General features: G+C 38.8%; 1 protein-coding gene across 7 annotated transcripts; it reads left to right on the top strand.

Moving 5' to 3' along the window:
• Positions 1-92: 92 nt before the first annotated feature.
• On the top strand, positions 93-19360 carry LOC137074930 (gastrula zinc finger protein XlCGF7.1-like). Of its 7 annotated transcripts, XR_010904960.1 has the most exons (12): positions 93-190; positions 3875-4260; positions 5845-6055; positions 6162-6393; positions 6479-6755; positions 6839-7016; positions 7118-7194; positions 7283-7463; positions 10342-10590; positions 10684-10855; positions 10931-11317; positions 12820-12949. XR_010904960.1 is itself a non-coding variant. In XM_067443019.1 (11 exons), the coding sequence occupies exons 2-11, from the start codon at positions 3994-3996 to the stop codon at positions 11259-11261; spliced, it is 2175 nt and encodes a 724-aa protein (XP_067299120.1). In that variant the 5' UTR covers positions 93-190; positions 3875-3993; the 3' UTR covers positions 11262-11494. The 7 variants fall into 7 exon arrangements, 6 of the variants coding, with proteins under 6 accessions (XP_067299120.1, XP_067299125.1, XP_067299124.1 ...); XM_067443019.1 differs by lacking the exon at positions 12820-12949 and having other exon boundaries at positions 10931-11494; XM_067443024.1 differs by lacking the exons at positions 3875-4260; positions 5845-6055; positions 6162-6393; ... (5 more) ...; positions 10684-10855; positions 10931-11317 and adding exons at positions 16422-17031; positions 18382-19360 and having other exon boundaries at positions 111-190; positions 12820-12951.
• The last annotated feature ends 5651 nt before the right edge of the window (positions 19361-25011 follow it).

Raw genomic sequence — 25011 nt, 5'->3', positions numbered from 1 at the left:
AAAATCTGCTTTAAGGAGCTCATACTCTCTTTTTGATATATATATTTTTAAATCACATTAGTCAGTTTGATAATTTTGATTTGGGGGTATGTGATATTAGACACCGCGGAGTGACTTTTATTTTTCTTCTCTGCGATGACATCATAAAGCTGCGCCGCTCCTGCGACTGCTGTGATTAGACTGAAGAAAGGTTTGTGCTTTTCCTTATTTAAATAGATACACACCAATTTGGTAGCTTTTACAAGAAGTGTAAAATGATGTAGTATTGTGTGATATCTTTGTAATATACTTCGTTACATTAGTGCATTGTTTTTGTGAGTAAATCATATTCACATGCGAGGAACAAAGGGTGCGTCTCATATCGAGTTCGTTCATGGTAAACACGAATTCAGACACTCGCTGTGTCCCAGTTAGCCAACTTATACTGCGACCTAAAAGTATAAACTCTTTTGTGGAGTAAAAGTAGATACTTTTGGGTGTGTAGCAGAAACGTGTGCAAGCTTTGGGACACAATACTTCATCAAACGGTAACTTATAACAGACTCTATTCCTTAGTTACATGCCCGTATATTTAAATTATAAATATAGGATAGGCATGGATCAATCTATGGAATTCCAAAGCTGCCAATATTAAAAATAAATACATACATATACAAAGAAATGTAAAAAAGCAACAATAAATATACATAGAAAAGCAAAACAACTTTTAATAATTTCAATACAATACAAAAATTATCCATTTATTTCTTTATTTATGTATCTATTTTTTTCACCACATTTATTTATTTATACATTTATTCATTTTTATTTTTTCCACATTTATTAATACATTTATTTCTATATTACTTTGTCCATATGGTAATGAGGAGAGCGTGGTTTACCTCAGACATAGCAATCAAGCTCAGAGTAGGTGAGGGCAAAGCATTGAGGCCACAGTGACACCTTGTGATAAGACCAAAATAAAATAAGTTACAGCCTACTGACGTTGGTACTGTCTATGATGAATGACTTCGATAGGTATATAGCCAAAATCTTATATCACGCGTTGAATCGTATCACCCTAACGGTACTGTGACATGAATAGGCTACTCTTTATTTCCGGACATGGCCGTAGAATATTGTCTGGTCTGGATTTGTAAAATGTCCTGGGCTAACAAACACACTGAAATCTAGCTACCACAATTCCTTGCACTCAGTTTGGCGTGACTGCCTGAAACGCTACAAAGTCGTGGTTTGAAGTCGTGATTAGCGGGCAACAAAAACCGTCCTGGAATGCAGCATAAATCTCTCGACTTAACTGTCAGACTTGCACATCCATCATGTTTGTCGTATCTTAACACTTCTTATCCATGTTTGTTGTTCTAATCAAATCCTCGTCCGACTCGCAATGGGTTGTGGTGGGTAATATCCACTGCAGATTCGGAAATGGTAAACCATCTGGGTATCTCTGGAATACTCTTTTCAACATACTACGATTTGGGACATACTATTTATATTTTCAAATACTATTAAGGACTTATAGCTAGTATGCAAGTTGGTACGCAGCATAGCGCATAACTGAGCTTTTTGAAACAAACGACTCACTGATTCGAAGCTTGAATCCTGCCGCTCAAAACGGCAGTAAGACTAAAACCTTTGCGTGCTGTTGGCAGCTGCCAGTCCGGTAGATGTGCGTGAACGGACAATGCTCTTCTTCTTTTTTCTTCATAATAAGTAATTCCAACATATTTTGACAAACTATATTAGTGCTGTCTCTACTGGAATTTCTAACTTCGTTACGATACCTAAAAAAAGTATCGATATTCGATACAATTTCCGATACCACTAGGAGAAAATGCTAGCCTGACGTGGTCATTACTCAATTCTAGTCAGAATATGAGTCTGTGCTCCATTGGGCTGTGATTATGGGGCGTGTTTCAACCAAACCAGGAAAGACCTCGATTGGACAGACATACAACCAATCAGAGCAACGAAGCGACGCATTGTCAAATGTCAACAGACAGAGCTTAATTGCATTGTGTTGCCAAGTCCGCGTTTTTTTCCGCAGGTTGTTTTCCATGTCCGCGGGTTGTTTCTATGTTGTTATGTGATATATAGACCCATGAGTGCGAATTTTAGCAGCGACCTTACCAAAATAACACACATTTTACCCCCCAAAATGTCATTTTTTAAAATAAACAACTCCTAATAAATAACTCCTACGGTGGCTGATTTAGTCCAAGATTAACATGGCAATCCCCCTCTTCACATTCGACACTGTGCCATCCAGTGTTAAAACGCAAAAGGGGAACCTCGAATTTACGGGTATGTCCCTCTTTGGCTAATGTACTTTCAAGATGGAGGGGCAACATGGCGACCGCCATCCGAACCCCTCACCCGTATGTGTTTTCAATGGCATATTATAAACTTACCAGAATACTTTATTACTTGAAATAAGTAAATATACATTAATGAGCACATATATTTTTGAATGAACTAAGTGTTTTTAGCTAAGAATAAACTAAAAAAGTTACACAGTGTAGCTTCAAATGATAGTTGTCAAAGGATATATGTATTTGTGTAACTATGAGCTTTCAAAACCACGTATATTGTGTTTCATGTAACTTAATGGTAATTTGCCGCGTGCATTTGTGGGAAGCCCTGTTGCTTTTAATGAGAGCGAAATGAAATTGTCTGAATGAGCATTGATGTGCTGTAAGTCTCCCCTCCAGGGCTCCAGACTGACACCAAATGGTTGCATTTAGCTACCAAAATTTGAGTGTGCAACTGATTTTTACATCCAGTTACACGTGCGACTAGTAAATTTGGGCGTGTTTATTCAGTGCACTGTAAAAACATATTGTTGGCTTAACTTAAAAAAGTAAGTAACCTGGTTGCCTTAATTTTGAGTTTATTGAAATAAAAAAAATGAGTAGATCCAATGAAGGAAATTGGTTTAATAAATAGAAACTCAAAATATTAATCAATAATGTGATAAATCAATAAAACAATTTGGCATGTTTCACTGCATTAAAAAAACACAATTGCACAATATGCTTAAAAATCTTTTAATAATATTTGAATGAAGATTGTTGATTCTCAAAAATCAATCAAATCAATGTAACCATTTATTACACTGGGGTGAGGTTTGGGGGGGGTAAATGTGTGTTATTTTGGGAAGGTTGCCTGCTAAAATAGGCTTTCCTGGGTCTATATATCCCATAATTCAGTTCGCTTCAACCCGCGGACATGGAAAACAACCAGCGGGAAAAACGCAGACTTGGCAACACAGTGCATTTGAGTTCTTTTGACATTTGACAACTAACGTTATGCTCCGTCGCTCCGTTGCTTTGATTGGTTGGCGGTCTGTCCAATCAAGGTCTTTCCTGGTTCACTTGAAACACGCCCCATAATCACAGCCCAATGGCGCATCAGATTATGACCACGTCAGGCTAGTATTTATTAGTAATACAGTGGAAATTAGCATGTTGTTTATGGTATGTGACCCTAAATTTTCTGGTTGTGCCCCTAAAATTTTTAGTTGAGCTGTTCTCTAGTGAAAAATGAGTCTGGAGCCCTGCCCTCGTCCTCCTCCACTCCGCCGCTAAACCACGCCCACTTTTACAGCATTTTTCAAAACTGTGGTGAGAACTGAGTCCTGCTGAAACAGGGTCTCATGACCCTTTAAAGGGGGGGTGAAATGCTGTTTCATGCATACTGAGCTCTTTACACTGTTAAAGACTTGGATTCCCATCCTAAACATAGACAAAGTTTCAAAAATTAAGGTGGATGTTTGATGGGAGTATTTCTGTGCCCAAAATAATACTACCTGTTAGTCATAAGTTTTAGAAAGTTTTTTTTTTTTTCCGATCATGGGTCCGCTTGACGTCAACAGGGCGGAATTTCCTTGTATGGGCCGTACGGACAGTTCTCCCGGAAGAGAGAGAGAGAGAGCGAAAGCAATACGGCTCGTAGGCTGCGCTGCACAGCTGACGTGACTTCAAGAAATCAACAATGTCACCCAAAAAGTGCATTTTTGGCTGCCAGGCCAAGACAGTCCAGCACTGCGTCCCAAAGAACCCAGCGATAAGGCAACGGTGGATGGAATTCGTTTTTCCGGAAAAGCAACGGAGATGCACAAATTTCTATGTTTGTGCCCTGCATTTCGATGCCGATTGTTTTATAAACAAGGCCCAGTTCGATGCCGGGTTTTCAGATCGCCTAATACTGAAGGATGGCGCGGTCCCAACGATAAAGGTCCCAACGTTGGAACCGCAGGCGGTGAGTAAGACTACTTCAGATGTCTGTTAGTTGATCAATAGAGCATGCGATGTATAGTGTGTGTACATTTGTTTAGCTGGCCACTATATGTGTATGTTTATTGTAAAAGCACTCCAAACAACAATACACAAAGAATGGGGAAATATGTTGAACTAAATAAGCGCCTTTCTTCATTCAAATGCGCTACTATTTCATGTCTTTCTATGTAAACACTAGCCTGACGCGCAAAACCAGTCCGCTTGCTACAAATCATGTCTTCACAAACCACGCGTACACTCACACACTCACACATAGGGTTGCCACGTGTCCCGTGAAATACGGAATCGTCCCGTATTTTCAGGAAAAATGACGCATCCTGTATCAAAGCCATACGGGACGCGATTTGTCCCGTATTTTACATAGGTCAATCCGCATTGTGTGAAGACACGTCCTATTCTGCCCCTAATTGGGTCGCTGCCGTCGTTGGTTTGTTTGGTTGGTTTGTTTCAGGTTCACGGCCGTGAATCACGGCCAATCAGAGTCAGAAGAGGAGGGGACCCCGCCTCGCCGGTTCTTTTCTATATGGGCAGAATCCATTTGAAACGATGGCGGAGGCAGGTCCAAATACCCTATATCAAAACAATTTTTTGATTGATAACGTTAGATTTCATATGCTGCCTATTAAGAAATAATGTTAATAATGTAGGCTACATTAATGGTGTTATGGTATGATTTGTTTATTAAGGTTAAGTTGTACAGTCAGACACAATCATTACTTTAATAAGAGATAAGATATATATATTTAATACATATTTAATCAAAATAGGACCTTTTAGGAATAAAATAAACAACTATTTGTTATGCTTAACAAGTTTAAATAATTGCATCATCCAATGCTATAGAATTAACAATAGACTATAAAAACGGAATAATATATAAATATATTTACTTAACTTACCAAAAATCTAAATGTTGTTAAGTATTTTATTAAAATAAGAAATGATTGTAGATATTATATCATTTACAGTTATTTAGGTGTAGGTTCGCTGTTTGGATGGTGTTACTGCAAACAATGACATATTTTAGTCAAAATCTTTGTTCACACTATAAAATTACTCGCGTTAACTAGCAATTTCTTATCCTACTCCCTCTAGGTTACAGCAGCTGAGTTTGTTTTTCATTGTCATAGCTGTGTATTATACTGAGTGCATCTGTTCACACTGATTTCAATAGCAGATATCCTATTATAATGTCCATTGGTATCAATCTTAATATATATACAAATTATGAAAACATGTTTTAAGTTATGATATACGACCACTGCACTGGCACACCATCGGGACTGTGGTCATCGTGGCCCCGAGGGGTGTTGCCACCGCTGCGGCAGGCGTCCCTTATTTTTCTGTATTGAAGGTGGCAACCCTACACACACACACACACACACACGACATGTCGTTCTAAAAATGCTGGGTTAAAGTTAAAATCATTTAATGCATGGAATAACGGCTTGATTGTAGTCTAGCAAAGTCATTATTCTGAAATGTATGTTGCCAGTGAAACACTTCAATTAGGTATTTGTTTGTTTGTTCGTTCATTTATTTATAGAGCACATCTGCATATAATCCTACCGGCCAGGACTCGCCTTCAGTCAAGCACATGGGATGTCAAACAGAAGAGAAAACAACTGTGTCTGTTAAAGTGCAAACTAAACCACTAATGCTATCTGTGGGCGTTCAGTGTACTTTTGTTCCAACTCAAAAGACAGTTGGCACACAGTTCTCCTTTTCTAAACAGACAGGACATGTACGGAACAAATGTATGTATATAATATGAGAAATGGTTATTGCTACTTTTACCTTATTATTTATATATATATATATATATAGTGTTCCTAAATCAAATATTAATATTTACTTGCTCAGGCACACAGGTATCACAGGTTGAGGTTCAGGTAACACAGGCTGAGACATTGAGGAATGTGTCATCTACGCCAATCAAGCCATCCAGATCTGGAATCGGTGCAACACCTGTTAAAAGGCCCCGAACAGAATTGCTGGTTGAGGATGAGCTTAAAGCGAATCTTTCAGAAATTACACCAACTCATGATTCCACAAATGAGCCTGGGGACTCTGATACAAAGCCTTCTGAAACAAGGTAATGTTGTGCAAATGCACCTTGTTATTCATTACATTTGTTTTTAATTTATCATTGATATTCATGCTTTGCAATTGCTTTTCAGTGGGATGGACATCTCTTGCAATTACACCGATGCAAAGTACATTGTTTTTGAAAGCTCTCTCAGAGAGCTTTTTAAAACATGTCCTTTATGCAAGACTAACAGCAAGGTACAGCGACAGCGGCTTGGGACATTTGTGTCATTCTGCCAGGTCTGCGAACAATGCCAATATACCAAAAAATGGCAGAGCCAGCCTGTGAAAGGAAGCACCCCAGTTGGGAACCTGCAAATGTCAGCGGCAGTGTACTTCACTGGTGGATCGTTCATTCAAATGCATAAGGTATTTTTGGAGTATTATGTTCACATATTTTTGTAAAATTCACAAAGAAAGAACCCATAGTTTAATTTCTGCTATGTTGTCAGATTTGCAGAGCTATGAATCTGCAAGTACACCAGTTCAGTTCATTTAGAAGGCATGCTCGGTTGTTCCTGGAACCATCTATATTTCACAAGTGGAAGATGGATCAGCAGGCCATGTTCCAGCAACTACAGCCGTTGGGCAAAATTGCACTGAGTGGCGATATGCGTGCTGATTCTCCAGGTGAATTTCAAGTTGGCAAGACTTTATCATAGTAATGTTAAAATTCACATTTTTGGTTCCGCAGTGTATGGTATTAACTTACAAATGTTTTCTATATTTAGGACATTCTGCCAAATATGGCAGCTATTCTTTATTACATCTTGACAGCAATAAAATTCTGGACATTCAACTAATACAGGTAACCCTTTCTTGAAGTATGTCGTAATGCTTCGTTTTTTTATGTGACTTTGCATTTGGTATGGTGATTTTGATTATTTTTTTTAAAGAGCAATGAAGTTGAAGGCAGAGCACACATGGAGAAGGAAGGACTCAGAAGAGGTCTGGACCGTCTCGAGTCCAACCAGTTACATGTTGATTACATTGTGACTGATCGTCACACCCAGGTGCGGAAATATCTGAGGGAGCGGGAGATCAAGCAGTACTATGATGTTTGCAACCTCGAGAAGGGTAAATGGAAGTCAAAATTCTTTTTATATTACTGTATTGTATTAAACTTTTTGAAAAATTGTTGGACATGAATAATAATTTAATTTCAAGCAATTATTTTAAGGGGGGGGGTGAAACACTCAGTTTCAGTCAATCTCATGTCAATCTTGAGTACCTATAGAGTACAGGGTATCCGCGGGGTCTTGAAAAGTCTTAAAAGGTGATAAATCAATTTTGGGAAAATTAAGACCCTTATAAAGTATTAAAAAGTCTTATCACGGCTTTATAAAGTCTTAAATTTTAAAAGTAATGTGTTCAAGCTTTGTCAAAAGAGTTTGACTCCAAAAAGTATTTATGAATATATTTATTTTCATCCCCGTAAGTATTAAAAAACAACCGGGCGCTCAGTCTGAGATCGGCTCGGAGCGCCGTGCGCCAGGGATGGACATTAGCACCGCCACCAGCCAGACGCGGCTGATTTAGAGTTGTGGCGGTAAACTCGCTTCACCTACCGAGCTGTTTCACCTCTTTGTAAACGTTGTTCAATGCATGCGAGTGCTGCCGTATGTGTGCATATGACCAGTCGTTTTCTCCGTCATCATTCGCGTGAAGACGCGCTGTGAGACTCGCGCGCGCTGAGAGAAGATCTGACGCTGTGCATCATCCGAGAGAGCGCGAGTCTCACAGCGCGCAAATATTGAGTTCTCTTTCAAGTCTTGCGCTTAAACGGACAAACTCACACAAGAAGTATGTCCATCTTGATGAGTATCATAGCTGACATAGTCTGAATATGCCCTTAAGTGAACTGTATAGTATGCACAGTCGAGAAAGACGAGCATATCCCTGCCTCAGGTCTTAAAGGCGCAGTAGCCTTTACTGCTGCCTGAGTGATGTCCTTATATTTAGTTTGACATTAAACAATGGTCTTGATTGAATAGCTTTTGTAAGTTTAATAAGGATTAATCTTTCATTTAAACAGTTAAATATGCAGTTATTTTACATTTGATTACTTTATTCAATTTCTGTACCTTTCTGCAGGCCAGTAGGCATGTACGTTATTATTTAATGTACACGAGTGAGGTCGAGTTAAACATTCTAGTTTGAATTTTATTTTTCGGTTTTTGGCTTTGGTTTCTTCTTTTTTTGTTTCGGCCAAGAATTGTGATTTCGGTGCGTCCCTACTGACAATGTTCTGCTCGGTGTGTTGTCAACACGCTACAAAGATGCCAGAACGAATAGTTTCATTGTTGGGACTAACAACCATAAAACTGGAAGCCATAAAAGACCACAAATCATCGTGAAAATGTCAGTATTTCATTGAGACTTGAGATTAAATAAACTGCCCAAGTATTTTAGAGCTTGTAGTGTTAATTTGTTAAAAACAAAAAAGTGGCTGGTAAAAACATTGAGTGGTAGACTTTGAAAAAAGTTTATTTCCATCCCTGGCGAGCGCCGTCTACAGGTGACGTCACGTATTTTGTGAAATGCGCAGTTAGGTGATGTGTCGCCCTCCATACGTTGCGAAACAGATATGCAATATAAACAATACAAAATTGGCCTACGATAGAGATTTGAAGTCTACGTTCGACTACAATTGTTTATTAAAGGTTTTTTGCCGATTAGAACTTGAAGTGCGATGAGGTCTTAAAATATTTTGAGAAGGTCTTTAAAAAGTCTTAAAAAGGTATTGAAATTAACTTCAGGATTCCTGCATATACCCTGGAGTAGTATTGCATCCTTCATATCTCCGAAAAGTCTTACGTTTTATCATATTTATAAAAGAAATATGGGCTGTACCGAGTCTTTCCGGAAAAAACCGAGCGCTTGGAGGCGTATCGTGTGGGCGGAGCTAAAGAATGATGAGCGCGCAAAGCGGTGACGTCCTCAAGCGTGGAGAAACCCATCGCTATCTCAGCTAATAGATGATCCAGAATCATTCGGAGGCTGAAATAAATTGAACAGGAGAAACAGCAACAGCAGGACGTCCGTCTCTGTGGTATGTACTGTATTTAGGGGCCTGTATTTAGTCAACATTTGTGTGTGTTTACTCGCAGTTTATGAGGACATGATTCGATTTATGGACTATTGTATGTGACTAAACCTTAGCAGTTGCAAGCAAAACGGTTTTGCACGTCAGACTAGTGTAACGTTATACAGAGAACAACAATGGAGTAACCGTTAGCGCATTTGAATGACGAAGCACGCGATCGTGTCGTTTACTGATGTTTACTCACGCGACGATAGCCGACAGCACAGACATCTGAAGCAGTTTTACTCACCGGCTGCTTCCAAAGCAGGACCGAACCTTTATCGCTGGGACCGCTCCGTCAAAAACACTCTTCTTTGGTATGATTTGGTGAAGTCCTGACAGCAGTGACCGTGGAGATCCACTTTGGGACGCGACTGAAGCGATGTTGTGAAGCTTCCCGTCATTTCTGCGTTCAAATCGGTTCAAATGTAGCGCTGCCTTCCCGGACTGCTGTGCTGAAGCGTTGAAGTCGCTCGACGTCACCCATAGGAATAAAGTGGAGCGCAGCGGGAGTGTATGGGCGTGCATTTCCTCTCTCTCGCTCTAGTCACGCGCGCGCGCTCACCCTACCGGGAGAAGAGCCCGTACGGCCCATACAAGGACCTTCCGCTCTATTAACATCTAGCCGAGCCATACTCGAAAAAAACTCTCCGAAACTTGTGAGAAACCGGAAGGAGTATTTTTGACACAGAAATACTCCATCAAACGTCCAACATTAGATTCTGAAACTTTGTCTATGTTTAGGATGGGAATCCAAGTCTATAACAGTGTAAAAAGCTCAGTATGCATGAAACAGCATTTCACCCCCCCTTTACACTTAGTTAGCTTATGATTTTCATTTTGTACCCCCTTTTTGTCTTGTATTTCCAGGGCTATCTAAAAAATTGGAGAAATTATCAAGAAACAAAGACTGCAAGGTGCTGCGAAACTGGTTGCCGAGTATAAAAAATCACATCCACTGGTCAGCCATGTCTTCCACAGAAGGAGCAGACAAAGTTGCTAAGTGGAAGAGTTTATTTAATCACATTCAGAATGTCCACGTTCATGAAGATCCAGCATTCCCCAGGTGCACTCATGAAGACAGAGTGTCCAGAGACCCTAATAAATGGTTAAAACAAGGTCTGTGACTTATTTCTAGTGTTTAAAGCAAACAACCTACTATTGTTCTGGATGTCAGTATTTTTAACATTTCCCTGTTGTCTATTCTAATAGGTACCATGGTTCTGTATAAAGTGGAGAAGCTGCTCATGAACAAGAGAGTTCTCCGTGATGTGGAAAAGCTGAGCCACCAACATCAATCTTCAGCTCTTGAGCCATTCCACAGTGTCATCCTGAGATTTGCCCCCAAGAATGTGTTTTTTCCTTTTATTGGAATGCTATGCAGGTAATAATTGTTCTAATACTTTACAAAACCCAGTGTTTAAAAAAAAAATGTAATTTTTTTAATTGATCTTTCTAGGCTGTATCTTGCGGCAATGCATTTCAACGAGAATGCTGATCGTGAACAGGCAAAGAACTTGGAGGGCAAAGCTGGCGATGAAGGATATGTCGATGATCTGATGAGACTGCTGTTTTTAGACGTGTTTGAAGACCCTACCAACTATGTTAAGGAACTACGAGAAGTACCCATTCCAGTTCCCCTATCAGCACAGTTTGACATGCCAGCAAAGGAGGAACTCATTGCCAAACAGGTGTCTAAGTTCAGTCCAATGGTGGCCGGAAGCCAACATAGTTCCCACCAGCATCAGGAAACTCCTGCCGAATCCGCAGGACAACACATGATGGAATGACCACACGCACGTGTCTGCAAAGATATCCCCAGCACCAGCTGACAAAACTGCAATAGGCAAGATACCTGAAACGAGAGTGGTCAGTCAGGTCATAGTCAGTAATGCAGACTTGTGTATAATGTTCAAGAAATACCTCTCATGCATGTGTATGCTACATTTTGTGCTCCTTGTACATATATATTTTTCAATTATTGATATCGAAAGTTAGATAAATAAACACGTTTTACAAAGTTTATTGGTTTGATATCTCTATCATTACATAAGGATGAAATCTGAGATCTTTTTTTCATAATTACTCACTCCTCCTCTGTTCTCCTCCTCTGTTCTCCACCTAAGTGGGCCATAGTCAGCTCTGTAAATGTTATTTATATTCTGAAGTGTATAGACATTCAGGCAGTTGGCATGCAGTCCTGGATGTTCTGTCATACACTGTAGAGAGGTTGGCACCCGAGTCAACCGTCTCCTTACCTTTTAAAAAAATATCATAAACTATGTCAGCCAAGTAATTTACAGACACACTTCTGTGTTTTAACATTTGCATGACATTCTCTTTCCTGAAAGCTACTTTGCAAAAATTAGTTTGTAAATAATTTCTTTTTTTAATTTTATTATTTTTATTTTTTCCATTATGTGATGAGGTAGGGACCGATGTGTGTAATTAGATCCTCTTACAGCAATACACTGGTTTGATAATATGTTAAATAGGGATCCCAAAGTTTATGAATGAGGTGAAGGAATAACATGTAAAATCTTTTATAAAGACTGTGCTTAAGTACATTTATTAAGCTAATTGTATGCTTTCACTTTAATTCTTACACAAACTACAACTTTACACAATGTATTTCATGACAGAATATAACCGATTCTATTTCTTGGCAGCAAACGTTTCCCGCCTCAGTTGGCATCAAACTGCACTTCCCACATGTACACCTTCAAAGACAAAAAAAATACGACAACATAATTAAAGTATAAATGTGTAAATAACACAAGCCGCTAAGTATGTATATAATATATATATATATAGAGAGAGAGAGAGAGAGAGAGAGAGAGAGTTAGAGTAACTTCTACCACAACTTAACTTAAACGGTCCTGCTCTAGTCGTTTTTGCTGCTGCTCCTGCTGTTCAACTTCAGCCTCTGTGTCTGATTCTGGATCATAGATGTATGGCTGAATCTGATTAAAAGGCATTTTTTTATTTTGAATAGTGTTTTTTCCCACTTTTAGGGACAACACAGCTTTCAGACGCACTCAACACAGTGCGCGCTTCTTTAGCTCACAAACATGAATAATGACTATTATAAGCAAACAACAATTTTTTTCAAGACAATAAAGGTATCTATAAATATCTTCAAATCCTTTAATGCCTAATGTAAATCATAAATTATAATGATGTGTCTGTGTAATTAGTTATTTTATTAATTTGTAGTGTTTTTGTGGCTATTTTTAAGGTCATTAACTATTTGCCTAACTACTGAACTAGGAAACTAATTGAAACAATTATTTTTCTTTCAGTGAATTATTATTCTCCTCTTAAACATGACTTTGTCCAAACACACAGGAAAACTCCTGGAGAAGCCTCTGAGACCCACGTGACACATTATAAAGATGGCGTTTATTAAACAGGAGAGTGAAGACATCAAGATTGAAGAAGTGTTCAGCTTGACACATGAAGATCAACAACAACAAACAGGTTAGTTTCATTCTCAAAGCTGAGCTCAGTCCTGTGATCCTCAGTGAAATGTCGGCCTTTACAGAAATGAATGATATATTTGAAGATCATCGCGAGTGTCCTAATTAAAGCAGTTTTATTTGACATGGAGCCGGTCGCCTCATCTGGACAGACGTGTTGAGATCACATGACCAGAATGGAAATAAAGTGTTTGCACATGAACTCTCAAGGACATCTACACTTGCATTATATGGACTCGATAAGATTTTACTCTAATATACGTCAAAATAGGGCAAAAACTACCAGAGTACCTCCATCCTCAGAAAAGGATGAGAGTAACACATCCAACTAGCGATGTTCATTTAATTTGTTTTCCCTTAACTGACAACCTTATATATAGCTATAACAGTTTCAACTCTTCTGGGAAGGCTTTCCATAAGGTTTGGGAGTGTGCGTCTCACTGCTCTAGAGTCCAGTGGCGGCTGCTTTACTCCACTGCATCCCACCCTTTGCATTGCTCTTGGTGATGTAAGGCTTGGATGAGCAACTCGGCCATGGAAACCATGGGTGTCCGAACCATTTTATGTGGACGGGACAAGACCTACCCACTTTTTACGACCAATGATATTGGGCCCACTCACTTTTATTGTCTCTAATTCAGCGCATGTCTGTTCACCTACCCCTAACTGATAAACACATTATTAAACACATTTGATGCTTTTATTTCCACTTTTCTAATATTTTCTTTATTTTTATTGAATATAAATGCTTTTCTGAGCTGACATATAAAATGTTATGTGAAAAGAGCGAGTTTGGCAAACGGCGGATTCGAACCTCAGGTCAAATTGCGTCAACTTCATGTCATGTGTCTTACCCCTAAACTATTACCACATTAAATGATTCAGTGTTTTCCATCATTTTGCCTGGCCCAACCATACGTTAAGTAAACAAGCTAGTATATTTGTACTTAATGTAAATGGCATCTACTCCTGTAAAAAATTTCCAGGAGAGGACCCGCCCCCATTTTTTTTGCTTCTGACGCCCATGATGGAAAAACTAACCCATGCAGCTCTCTACACACTGTTCTTGAGCTCATCTGAAAGCCAGAGAAGTTTGCAGGTATGTAGCTATTGACTCTGCAGAAAGTTGGTGACTTATGCGCACAGTGATCCTCAACATGCGCTGACCCCGCTCTGTGATTTTTAAGTGGCCTTCCACTTCATGGCTGGGTTGCTGTTGTTCCCAATTGTCTAATTGCTTCCATTTTGTTATAATCCCACTAACAGTTGACCTAGTGATGGGGGATGTGACCAAAAATTTATATCAAAGGTTTTTTTTTTATAAATGATGCCAGTTTTGCGGTATATGACAGTATTTTTTTCCCTATGCATGACTGTGTGTTAAACAGATTTTCTACTGATTGCGAAAGGAAAAACTCTAGTAGATTGACTAGAATGCCCTATTTTACTGTCATGATGAGTGAATATTATAGAAGAATTGTGAAACAAAGCTCCACAAAATGATGCTGTCGGGAGACAAAAACCAACAAAACACATACTACACACTCGTTACAGACACATGAATATTAAAATATGACCACTGAGAGAATAAAACAGAGTTGAGGGCACCATAAGCATTTAAAAAATCTACCACTAAACAGAAAATTGCCAAAACAAGGGAGAAATATTTATGAGCACTACAGTCTGAACAAATGACACGTAAGTTTAACACAGAAAGAATAAAGGCGTTACTTTTTTGTCCCATTCTTCTTACATCATTGCCTTCCATGTAGCAGAATAATCCATTGTGTCATACGGCTGTAGTATCAGTGTCCTTGTTTGCATGCATTTCATTTGAAGAAGACGTGATGAAATATTTCCGCATACACGCTGCTCGATCGTGTTTAGAGCACTAGAGGATATGAAATATGTCCATTAAAAGCTTAAATGTGCTTGCTTCGGTCTATATTTGTGCTATATGATCCATGTGGTGAGTGTTGTTAATCTCATTACGGCACTCCGCGCAGAAACAGTTATTTTGGGCGCGCCGCTGCAAGTTTGAATTCTTCACTGTAATCAAGGGCTGAATACGAATTTGCCCTCTATACCCTCAAATAGGGCACTATTTGAGGTGACAGCCATTTGTAGTAGTGTCCAAAACCATAGTGGACATTGAGTGCACTCATTCAATCCCACATTGCACCGCAATAACGAGAGTACAGGCGATGAACACACAACGGCTGTCCGAATTCATTGACTCGTTTTCATTCACAACTTTAAGTGAACTTTATTAGTGGATAACGTTGAGAATAGTGAATGAGTGTTTAGGGGCTGATTTCGGTCATAGGCTGTAATGCAACTTCTGTGATGTCTTCACTACAGTGCAACGAGACCGTTCTTAAACATTGTCATGCTGCGTTACGAACGTTGTTTAAGCGACATATACCAGTATTGCGGTATAAAAAAAAATTCTTTTCATAACAAAAATAAACACCGATATTCGGTATGAACCCAGCACTAAGTTGACCATAGAATATTTAATAGTGAAGACATTTCAGGGATAGACTTATTGCACAGCTGGCAGCCTATCACAGTACCACGCTTTGATTAACTGAGCTCTCGAGAGTGACCCATTCTTTGAAAAACATTTATAGAAACATCTGTGTACCTACGTGCTTGATTTTATACACCTTTGGCCATGGAAGTGATTAAGGGTGTACTCACACTAGGCTCGGTTACCTTGTACCATGCCCGAGTGCGATTGTCCCCAAGGCTTACATCTCATCCAAGCTTTACATCACCAAGTGCAATGCAAAGCATGGGATGCAGTGGAGTAAAGCAGCCGCCACTGGACTCTAAAGCAGAGAGACGTGTTCTCTGAGCGACCAATCACGCTTCAGTCGGACAATCCCATGAACGAGTCTGGGTTTGGCCGTCACCAGGAGAACGGGACTCGCCTGACTGCATTGTGCCCAGTGAAAGGAACTCTTAATGCTTCAGCATACCAAGGCATTTTGGACAATTTCATGCTCCCAACTTTGTGGGAACAGTTTGTGGACGGCCCCTTCCTGTCCCAGCATGACTGCGCTCCAGTCCACAAAGCGTCGCTCCATAAAGACATGGATGAGGAGTTTGGTGTGGAGGAACTGGACTGGCCTGCACAGAGTCCTGAGCTCAACCCGATAGAACAGCTTTGGGATGAATTAGAGCGGAGACTGAGAGCCAGGCCTTCTCGTCCAACATCAGTGCCTGACCTCACAAATGAGCTTCTAGAAGAATGGGCAAAAATCCCCATAAACACACTCCTAAACCTTGAGGAAAGCCTTCCCAGAAGAGCTGGAGCTGTTAGAGCTGCACAGGGTGGGCCAGTTCCATATTAAACCTCTCTTCAGTAAACTTATTTCTCTAGGTTTTGATGCCTTGTATTGATTTTTATGTCTGTCAATCTGTGTCATTAAACTGTTAACTTGCATTTGTCTTTTTTCACTCTAGGTCTAATGCCGCTGAAAGAGGAGAGTCAGGAACTGAATAATATAGAAGATAAAGATCAGTATGAGAAACATCAGGATTTCATGAATGGAGAGAAATCCATGAAGATGGAAAAGACTCGGAAGAACAAATCTAACAGTTCTTTAACTTGTGGTCAGTGTGGAAAAAGTTTTAGGCTAAAACGAAACCTGGAAGTCCACATGAGAGTTCACACTGGAGAGAAGCCGTTCACCTGCCAACGGTGTGGGAACAGTTTCACTCAAATACAAAGCCTTTATGTCCACAGGAGAATTCACACCGGAGAAAGCTGTTTTACCTGCCAACAGTGCGGAAAGAGCTTTACTCAAAAACAAAACCTGAATGTCCACTTGAGACTTCACACTGGAGAGAGACGTTTTCCCTGCCAACAGTGTGGAAATAGTTTTAATCAAAAAGGAAACCTTCTAGTCCACATGAGAATTCACACTGGAGAGAAACCTTATTCTTGCTCTCATTGTGGACAGTGTTTTGCACATAAAAACTCCCTTAAAGGCCACATGAGAATTCACACTGGAGAAAAGATGTTCATATGTGATCATTGTGGAAAGAGCTTCACAACAGAAGTAAATCTTAGGTATCACATGAACATGCACACTAAAGAGAAACCATTCATTGAAGGGAAACCGTTCACATGTGATAAGTGTGGGAAGAGTTTCTCGCGTAAAGTAACCCTTAATTGCCACATGAGGATTCACTCAGGTCAGAACAATTGTATATGTCATGACTGTGGAAAGATTTTCAGTCACAAAAGTAGCCTCACCACTCACATGAGGATTCACTCAGGAGAGAAGCCTTTCATCTGTAAACTGTGTGGCAAGAATTTCACACAAAAAGGAAATCTTAAGACTCACATGAGTATTTGCAAAGGAGGGGAAATCGTCCATGTGTTATAAATGCTTCACAAGTAAAGTAACTACAAGGATTCTCTCAGAGAAGTATGGTTTTATGTCCTCAGTAGTAGTGTTTCGATTACCTTTTGAATTGCGCAAATTAGAAGTGTAAATTAAAAATACGCCTAATGGAAACAATTTAGCATGTATCGCAAAAAACGTTTTTGCAATCGCATCAGGTGGTTTTCAGGCAATGCGGAAAAGGACATTTTCGCAAAACTGCGATTACAGGTCCTCTGTCAAACGTAAAAGTTGATCATTCTTTAAAGATGACAGTAAATTTTCGGACAAAAGATGAGAGATCTTTATTAAACTCATAAAAGACAATAAAATTACAGGAATTCTGGATTCTAGACAACGAGGAAATGCTACAAATTATCATTAAGACCTTGATGCATATGAGAGATAAACACCCACAAACTCCTTATACGTGGCCGCTCTCAAGTAGCCTAAAAGGGTTTCCTTGCCATTAATGCTTGAATAACATGCCGATGTCTCCTTTGATTAAAAATAATGTCTAGTGTGGTGGCTGGGATATTAGTAAACCTTACGCTGGCATCGTTTTTGCAATTACTTATCGCGAAAGGAAAAAAAAATGTTTTAGACGCATAACATCAGTTAATGGAAACGCTGTCATTTCGCAATAGTTTTTTATTGACATTTAGAAAATATCACAAAGGTTTTGAGCAAATCCGTAATGGAAACAAGGCTAGTGTAGAAATGAGTCTTACACTTAAAGGAAACCTTAAGACTCGCATGCGGCTCCACACTGGAGAGAAGCCTTTCACGTGTCTTCAGTGTGAGAAAAGTCTTTTTAGAAATTGAAATGTTCTGAGTTGTAACATGAGGTTTAGAAAAAGTAGTAATTCAAAAATAACATGTACCTTTACTTTGGAGGAAGGCATTTTAATTGATCACAAAGAGTGTTGATCGCAGAAAAATTGCCATAAAATAGCTAGAGTGTCTTCTGTGTGAGCACAAACCTTTCCTGTGATTGATCGGCTGAATTTCAGTCTGTCCTTGATGTTTTATAGGGAAGTAGCTTTGCTGCCCTTCTGCACACCAGGTTGTTGTCCAGAAGTCTTGGCTTCACTGTGTGTGTAGATGCATCACACTCCACTTCTTCTAATGTTGAGCAAGATCTGCAATGGTGGGGGACATTCTGACACTCTGAGACGTCCTGAAGTCGTATTCACTGAAGTCGACCCTTGAGTTCTTGATGATCCAGCTATTTTTTGCATGCAAGGCCATTTTAATGCAAAGCAATGATGTTTGTACATCTTTCTTTGGAGGGAACCATTGCTTACACGAGTACACAATGATTGGAAGCACTTCTTCCCTCATTTTATAGCTATCGTTCTACTCGTATAATCAGAATGATATTGATTTCACCTGACTAGTACTCATTCATATTTTCCTGTATGCTGATGATATGATTAGTGAAATTGTTAGCTGGTCATTTTGTGCTAGCCCTTTTTTTGGCCAATTAAGCTTTCTGCAATGATTTACAATTCATCGGATCACTGCACAATCTAGAAACAATGTGAATCAACAAAGCAACAAAGTTTGCAAAACAAAAATTGTGACTGCCAATCCTTTGGCCATGGCTGTAGGGTCACGCTTTACAACATCAGGAACATTAGATCCTTCCTGTCAGAATAAATGGCACAGCTCCTCATGCAAGCTTTTGTTATTTCAAAACTGGACTGCAGTTCTGTACATGCACGCCTTACATCTAGAGCAACTGTGTCCACAGATGATCCAGCTGAAGACTAGTCTCTTCTGCAAGAACTTAATCACCCCACACCTTAACACCAATGCATTTACACACACGGACAAACATCTTTTTCTTCCCTGCATTTCTCCTCTATTTTGCTTCCTAATTGTGTCTTATAAACATGGCATTGTATATTACTGTTATTGTTCATACGGCTATTGTGAATCACTTTGGATAAAAGTATCTGCTAAATGTATAAATGAAACTGTAAATAAATGTCACTTCACAGACTGATATAGATGATACCATTTTTTTTTTTTTTTTAAATCATGGAGTATATACCATAAGACTGGCACAAGAAGGGCATTGGGAGGCAGGCCTTTGTTTTCAATCCTCACCTCCAGTGCAGACTTTAGGTCCCAATCCATGAGACAAACATCCATCCAGCGGAATCTGGTCTATTGGATACATCACCAGCCAGGGTGTGTGTTGCGAAAGAACAACTTTACTGAAATCTAAGTGCTGTAGAGCAGGATAGATATGGAAGACCCACTTTCAACCACCAAATCCACCTTACATCTCTGGGCCAGAAGTAGGTATAGTCACTGTGCTTGTAATGCTACGAGTACAAGCTGAATAGTCTGTGTACAGTAACGTATATAATTCAATTTCACAGATCTCACGCATATTAATTGCACTGATCTGCATAGTTTAGCATAATGTCCAGTCTTTTTACACTTCCTGCATGTTGCAGTTACAGCCGGGCAGTAGTTTGCCCTCGGTAGAGATCACGTTCGGGCAGATTGTTGTAAAGTTGTGAAGTCCCCCTGTAGTCAATAATTGTATCCCTTAAAACTCATATTTAATCACCAAAGTTATTTTTTTATATTTTTTCCTTAAATAAAATTAGTGATTTTAAAATCACTTAAAATTGCTTGAATGTAATTCTACACCCTTGCCTCATTTAGTAATTTAGTGAATCTATAAATATTCAAATTAGCCCCGCCCCCACTCACACAGCTCAGAGATCAACCCGTTGATGTGATTGGTTACAAGGTAGTTTGTGACGTAAGAAACACCAGCGATTTCAAACTGTGTTCTTGAGAATTCACTGCAGTTTTAATTTTAATGATATTAATATAATTTTAAGCATATTAATAAACACCACAGGGGGTCGGTCTTTAACAGCGCTCCTGGAAACTACAAAATGAAGTCATGAAAACAGCAGACATTTACATTTTAAATATTAGTTAATGTGCATCATGACAAAAAACAAGGTTTATTTGTATAGGACATATAGGACATACAAAGGCAATTCAATGTGTTTTATATAGCAATGAATTAAAGTAGTGATAACACGCATAAGAAAACCATGTGTAAAACAAAACAAAAAAAACAAGGATAATAAAAACAATTGTAAAAATAATTACTTTTTTTTTTTAATTGGGTACCCCTATCTGAGATTTAAGAGATGGAGCAGGCTCACAACGTCTCCTGGACCTTACAAGACGGGCTCCTGTAGGGGACGTTACCTTTGCCCCGCAGGGCCTCCCCTTTCTTGAGTCCGCTTCTTTACACTGTCTGCTACCGCAAGCAGAATGAAGCGAAGCACACTACTCTCCTTTTCCAATCTGCAGTCAGAAAGTCACTAAAGACTTCATTACAAAGTCCATCTCACTACTACAGTGGCTGTACAATAATTTTATGAAGCGACGAGAATAATTTTTGTGCGCAAAAAAAAAATCGAAATAATGACTTTATCCGCCAAGATATTGTCTTCCGTGTAGGTCTCTGACGTGAACCTGGAACTCACACGATAGCGGCGCTCCTCCTCTTCCGGGTCATGTATTCGAACGGTGGATCTGCGTCATATTCTCGCACATGCATCGAGTTCACGTCAATAACTTAGTGGATAATGTGGTTATTTTGATTTTTGTGCACACAATAACTATTTTCTTCGCATTGTAAAATTATTGTACAGCCACTGTAGTGAGATGGACTTTGTAACGACGTCTTTAGTGCCTTTTTTGGGTCTTGTGAGTGGTCAGTAGAAATGTACTGAATGTCAATGAAGGCCTTTCTGAAGCCTTTCTCAGCTTTCAACAAAAATATCTTCATTTGTGTTCCGAAGATTGTCCAACGACATGAGGGTGAGTAATAATTTTCATTTTTGGGTGAACTAACCCTTTAACTTCATCAATACATTTGCACTGGGAGTCAATGGGGCTGTACTCATTAGGTGATAAGTAGATCTGGGTGTCACCATCATAGCTGTGTTATGCAATTTAGTTTTCATTATTTGGCTGAGTGGCAGCATATACAGGTTAAACAGGAGTGGTGGAAGAATTGACCCTTGTGGGACTCCGCATGTCATGGATGTCCACTCAGACTTATGGTCACCTATACTCACATAATAACCTCTCCCTTCTGTACGACCTGAACCATTTGAGGACCATCCCAGAAAGCCCAACCCAGTTTTTCAGCCTGTCTAGAAGTATGTTGTGGTCAACAGTGTCAGATGCAGCACTGAGGTCGAGTAGAACCAGAATTGATGTTTTGCCTGTATCAGATGCGGTCGGAAACCCGATTAAACATTTGTTTGTATTTCATTGATCTTACCTATGAAGGGAAGATTTGAGATTGTAGTTGCTCAATATGGAGTTCCCTTTCAGTCGATCACGTTCGACGTACGTCGGAGTGACCGACAATACTTAACACTTAAAATTACTATGAAATGTTTCTTGTCTTGACAGCAATGTACTGTTCTAAACGTTTAAAAAGCGTTGTAATCCTGTTAACCACAACTATCTCTTTGAGGTAATAGAGCTTAAAAAACAAAAACAAGCTTAAACTACTTAATTTAAACAACACACCTACACTTGAATGTATGTCTGGCGGTGGTGCCGTTTTTTCATATAATATATAAAAAAATATGACGTTTGTTAACAGTAAGCGCGTTTCCATTACCCTTCAAATTGCGCAAATTGAAATTGCGAATTGAAAATACGCCCAATGGAAACGCGGCAATTTTGCAAAAACTCATATATCGCAAAAAAGTTTTTACGCTCTCATGAGGTGGTTTTTCAGGTGATTTGAAAAAGGACATTTTCGCAAAACTGCAATGGAAACGTTTTTTCCGCATTTACATGTCACCTGTTGCGGTGACGCATTGCTGCAACATAGGGCCTATATATTATATTTTCCTCTCAATTGTGTCGTAATAACAAGATAATGTAGTTAAAAGGACATATATTTTCTCCTAATAAGGACTACAGGCTATATATACTGTAATTAAGACATATATTCATGAAATGTATTAAAACTGAAAGAGATAGCCTATAGTTTCAGCCTTACTCAAAGGCAGAGGAAACAGGCCAGCTACGCACGTCAATCCATTCCAGACGATCTTAGTTTGCTTCTTATTTAATAAACAGGCAATTAATTGATGAAACATCGATCAAAATAAAAATACAATTTATACAAAACTAAATATATTTTTTAAGAAAGCCTTTCTAGAAAATAAAACTCGAAGTGATCAAAATCATGTGACTCTCCAGGTCTCAAACATATTGCGATTCTTGCGCATGCTGCTCACTTTTCATAATCAACATATAAATTAAAATAATAATATTACAGGCTAATGTTTAGTCCTAAACGTAGCCTATTTAGTTTCGTAGTTAGGCTATGTTTTCTTTAACCCATCGCCGATAAAAGCGCCGATGTTTCCTCATTTTTTCCTTCTTCCTTTAAGAGAGATGCAACAATTTACAATACTCTTGTCATTTTTAGCTCTACAGATGAGTTCAAGACATAATTATAAACTATAAACTGTCTATTTTTATTTGTGGACTCGGGGAACTCATTATTTTGCATGCACTCACTCCAAACGCCGTCTCCATTTCAAAAAAATATTTTGTTTATTAAATGCCAATTTTTTCTTTTCCAAAGCATTTCTAAATTCAGTTCAAATGCTCATCAAACGAAATATCTAGCAAAATAACGAAAGTGGTAAAAATAAAATTATATGCGTCAACCTGCCGCGCTTAAAAGTCGATCATTCTTTACAGATGACGGGTTCGGTTTGGAGAGAAGAAGAGACGGAGTTCTTTATTAAACTCATAAAAGACAATATAATTACAGGAATACTGGATTCTAAACACAGAAACGCTACATGATCATGAAGACCTTGAATCAGATCTGACACACACACACACACACACACACACGCACCTCATATCCGTGCCGCTTAAGTAACCTAAGGGGCTTTCCTTGCCATTAATTGTTGGATAACACACACGTCTCCTTCCAATAAAAATAATGGCTAGTGTGATGGATGGGATATACAAACCTACCAAGTGCCATCATTTTGGACTGACCTATCGCGAGAGGAAAGTAAGATGTTTTAGTTGCATAACTGCAGCTATGGAAACGCTGTCATTTCGCAACAGTTTTGTATCGACATTTAAGAAATATCGCAAAAGTTTTTCGCAAATCTGTAATGGAAACGCAGCTAGTGACACAAAGAATTGTGGGTTATCTCCAGCCGTGAAGGCTACACCTCATTCCGAAATCCTCTGAAAGAAGGACGCATTCGAAGGCCGCATTTGGAGTGTCCTTCTCACTTTTTTTAAATGAGACGGCCTTATGACGTATGCAGCCTTCAAATGCGGCCTCCGGAGGACACAGCCTTCTGAAATGAGACACAGCTAAAGACCAGACATGTGACAATGGCTGCATCCGAAACCTGGTTAATGCTGCCTTCAGAGGACACATTTGAAGACAGGAAGGCATCAAGCAACATCCGAATCTAATGTTGGCTTCACTTCCTGTCTCCTGAGAGACCTTCATCTGATCGATTTTTGAAGGCAGCACACGTGTCCTTCGCTGCCTTTGGTATCCCACAATCCTGTGCTTTCCAATCAGTGACAGTTGAGCGCAGTTGAGCTGGGGGGAAAAGATGGCATCCGAAAGTTGCGTTTGCGGGTCAGTTTGTGTGTAAATGTGTTTTTTACGAATATTTTCCACTTCTGATGTCATTTCTAGCGAGAAATTACTAATGTATTAATGTGTTTAGATCTCACCAAAGCTCTCTCTATTTTGCTGTAGATCACTAAAGTGTTACACTGCCTTCTGTACACAAGTCTGTCCGAAATCAGTTTTGTGAGGTGACTTCATGCCCAAAACGCTGCCTTACAAGTCATTGCCTGATGAGGCAGCGAGGCAACGAGTCAGCTGTCTAGGTTTTCGGACGCAGCCAATGTCAAGAGTTGAGAATAATTAATGCACGCCTCTGCTTGAAGTGACGAGCGATGCGCCATCGCCGTCTGCAGGGCATTAGAACGTTGTTTTCAAGTCGTATCCGTGCTTCATATATATATATATATATATATATATATATATATATATATATATATATATATATACATATAACAAAAATAATCTACATTTCCCTTTCTCAATAACTATTTGACTGAGTAAAAAAAAAAAAAATCTTATTCATGATATAGGGAGATAAATAAGACATATCTTATATATTATTTGATTAAACTAACGTGCATTAATGTTAAATAAAGTATTACAATGTTACATTCAATAATGATTAATTCATGTACATCGTCTACTTAAACTATAATAAAGATTAAACTATTTGTGTCAATTTAAAAACACAAACCTTTCTCCAGCATTCACGTACGCGGACTCATGACGTCACTGCTCATACGCTCTTAAATGTTTTTTTTTATATATATATATATATATATATATATATATATATATATATATATATATATATATATATATATATATATATATATATATATATATATATATATATATAAAAGCATATACTATAATGTTTTATTACTTGTTTATTGTTTATATATATATATATATGTATATATATATATATATATATAGGATCCATGATTAGACGCCGAAGTGAACAGGA

This window comes from Pseudorasbora parva, chromosome 5 (genome assembly GCF_024679245.1).
Source record: "Pseudorasbora parva isolate DD20220531a chromosome 5, ASM2467924v1, whole genome shotgun sequence".
Taxonomy (NCBI): Eukaryota; Metazoa; Chordata; class Actinopteri; order Cypriniformes; family Gobionidae; genus Pseudorasbora; species Pseudorasbora parva.
The sequence above is the reverse complement of the archived record's forward strand: the minus strand, read 5'-3'. Positions and strand labels throughout refer to the sequence as shown.

Coding starts and splice junctions, on each gene's coding strand:
- LOC137074930 (XM_067443019.1), top strand. CDS start 3,994: ATGTCACCCAAAAAGTGCATTTTTGGCTGCCAGGCCAAGACAGTCCAG. Junction 7,017..7,117: donor TATGCGTGCTGATTCTCCAG/GTGAATTTCAAG, acceptor TTCTATATTTAG/GACATTCTGCCAAATATGGC. Junction 10,591..10,683: donor TAATAAATGGTTAAAACAAG/GTCTGTGACTTA, acceptor CTATTCTAATAG/GTACCATGGTTCTGTATAAA.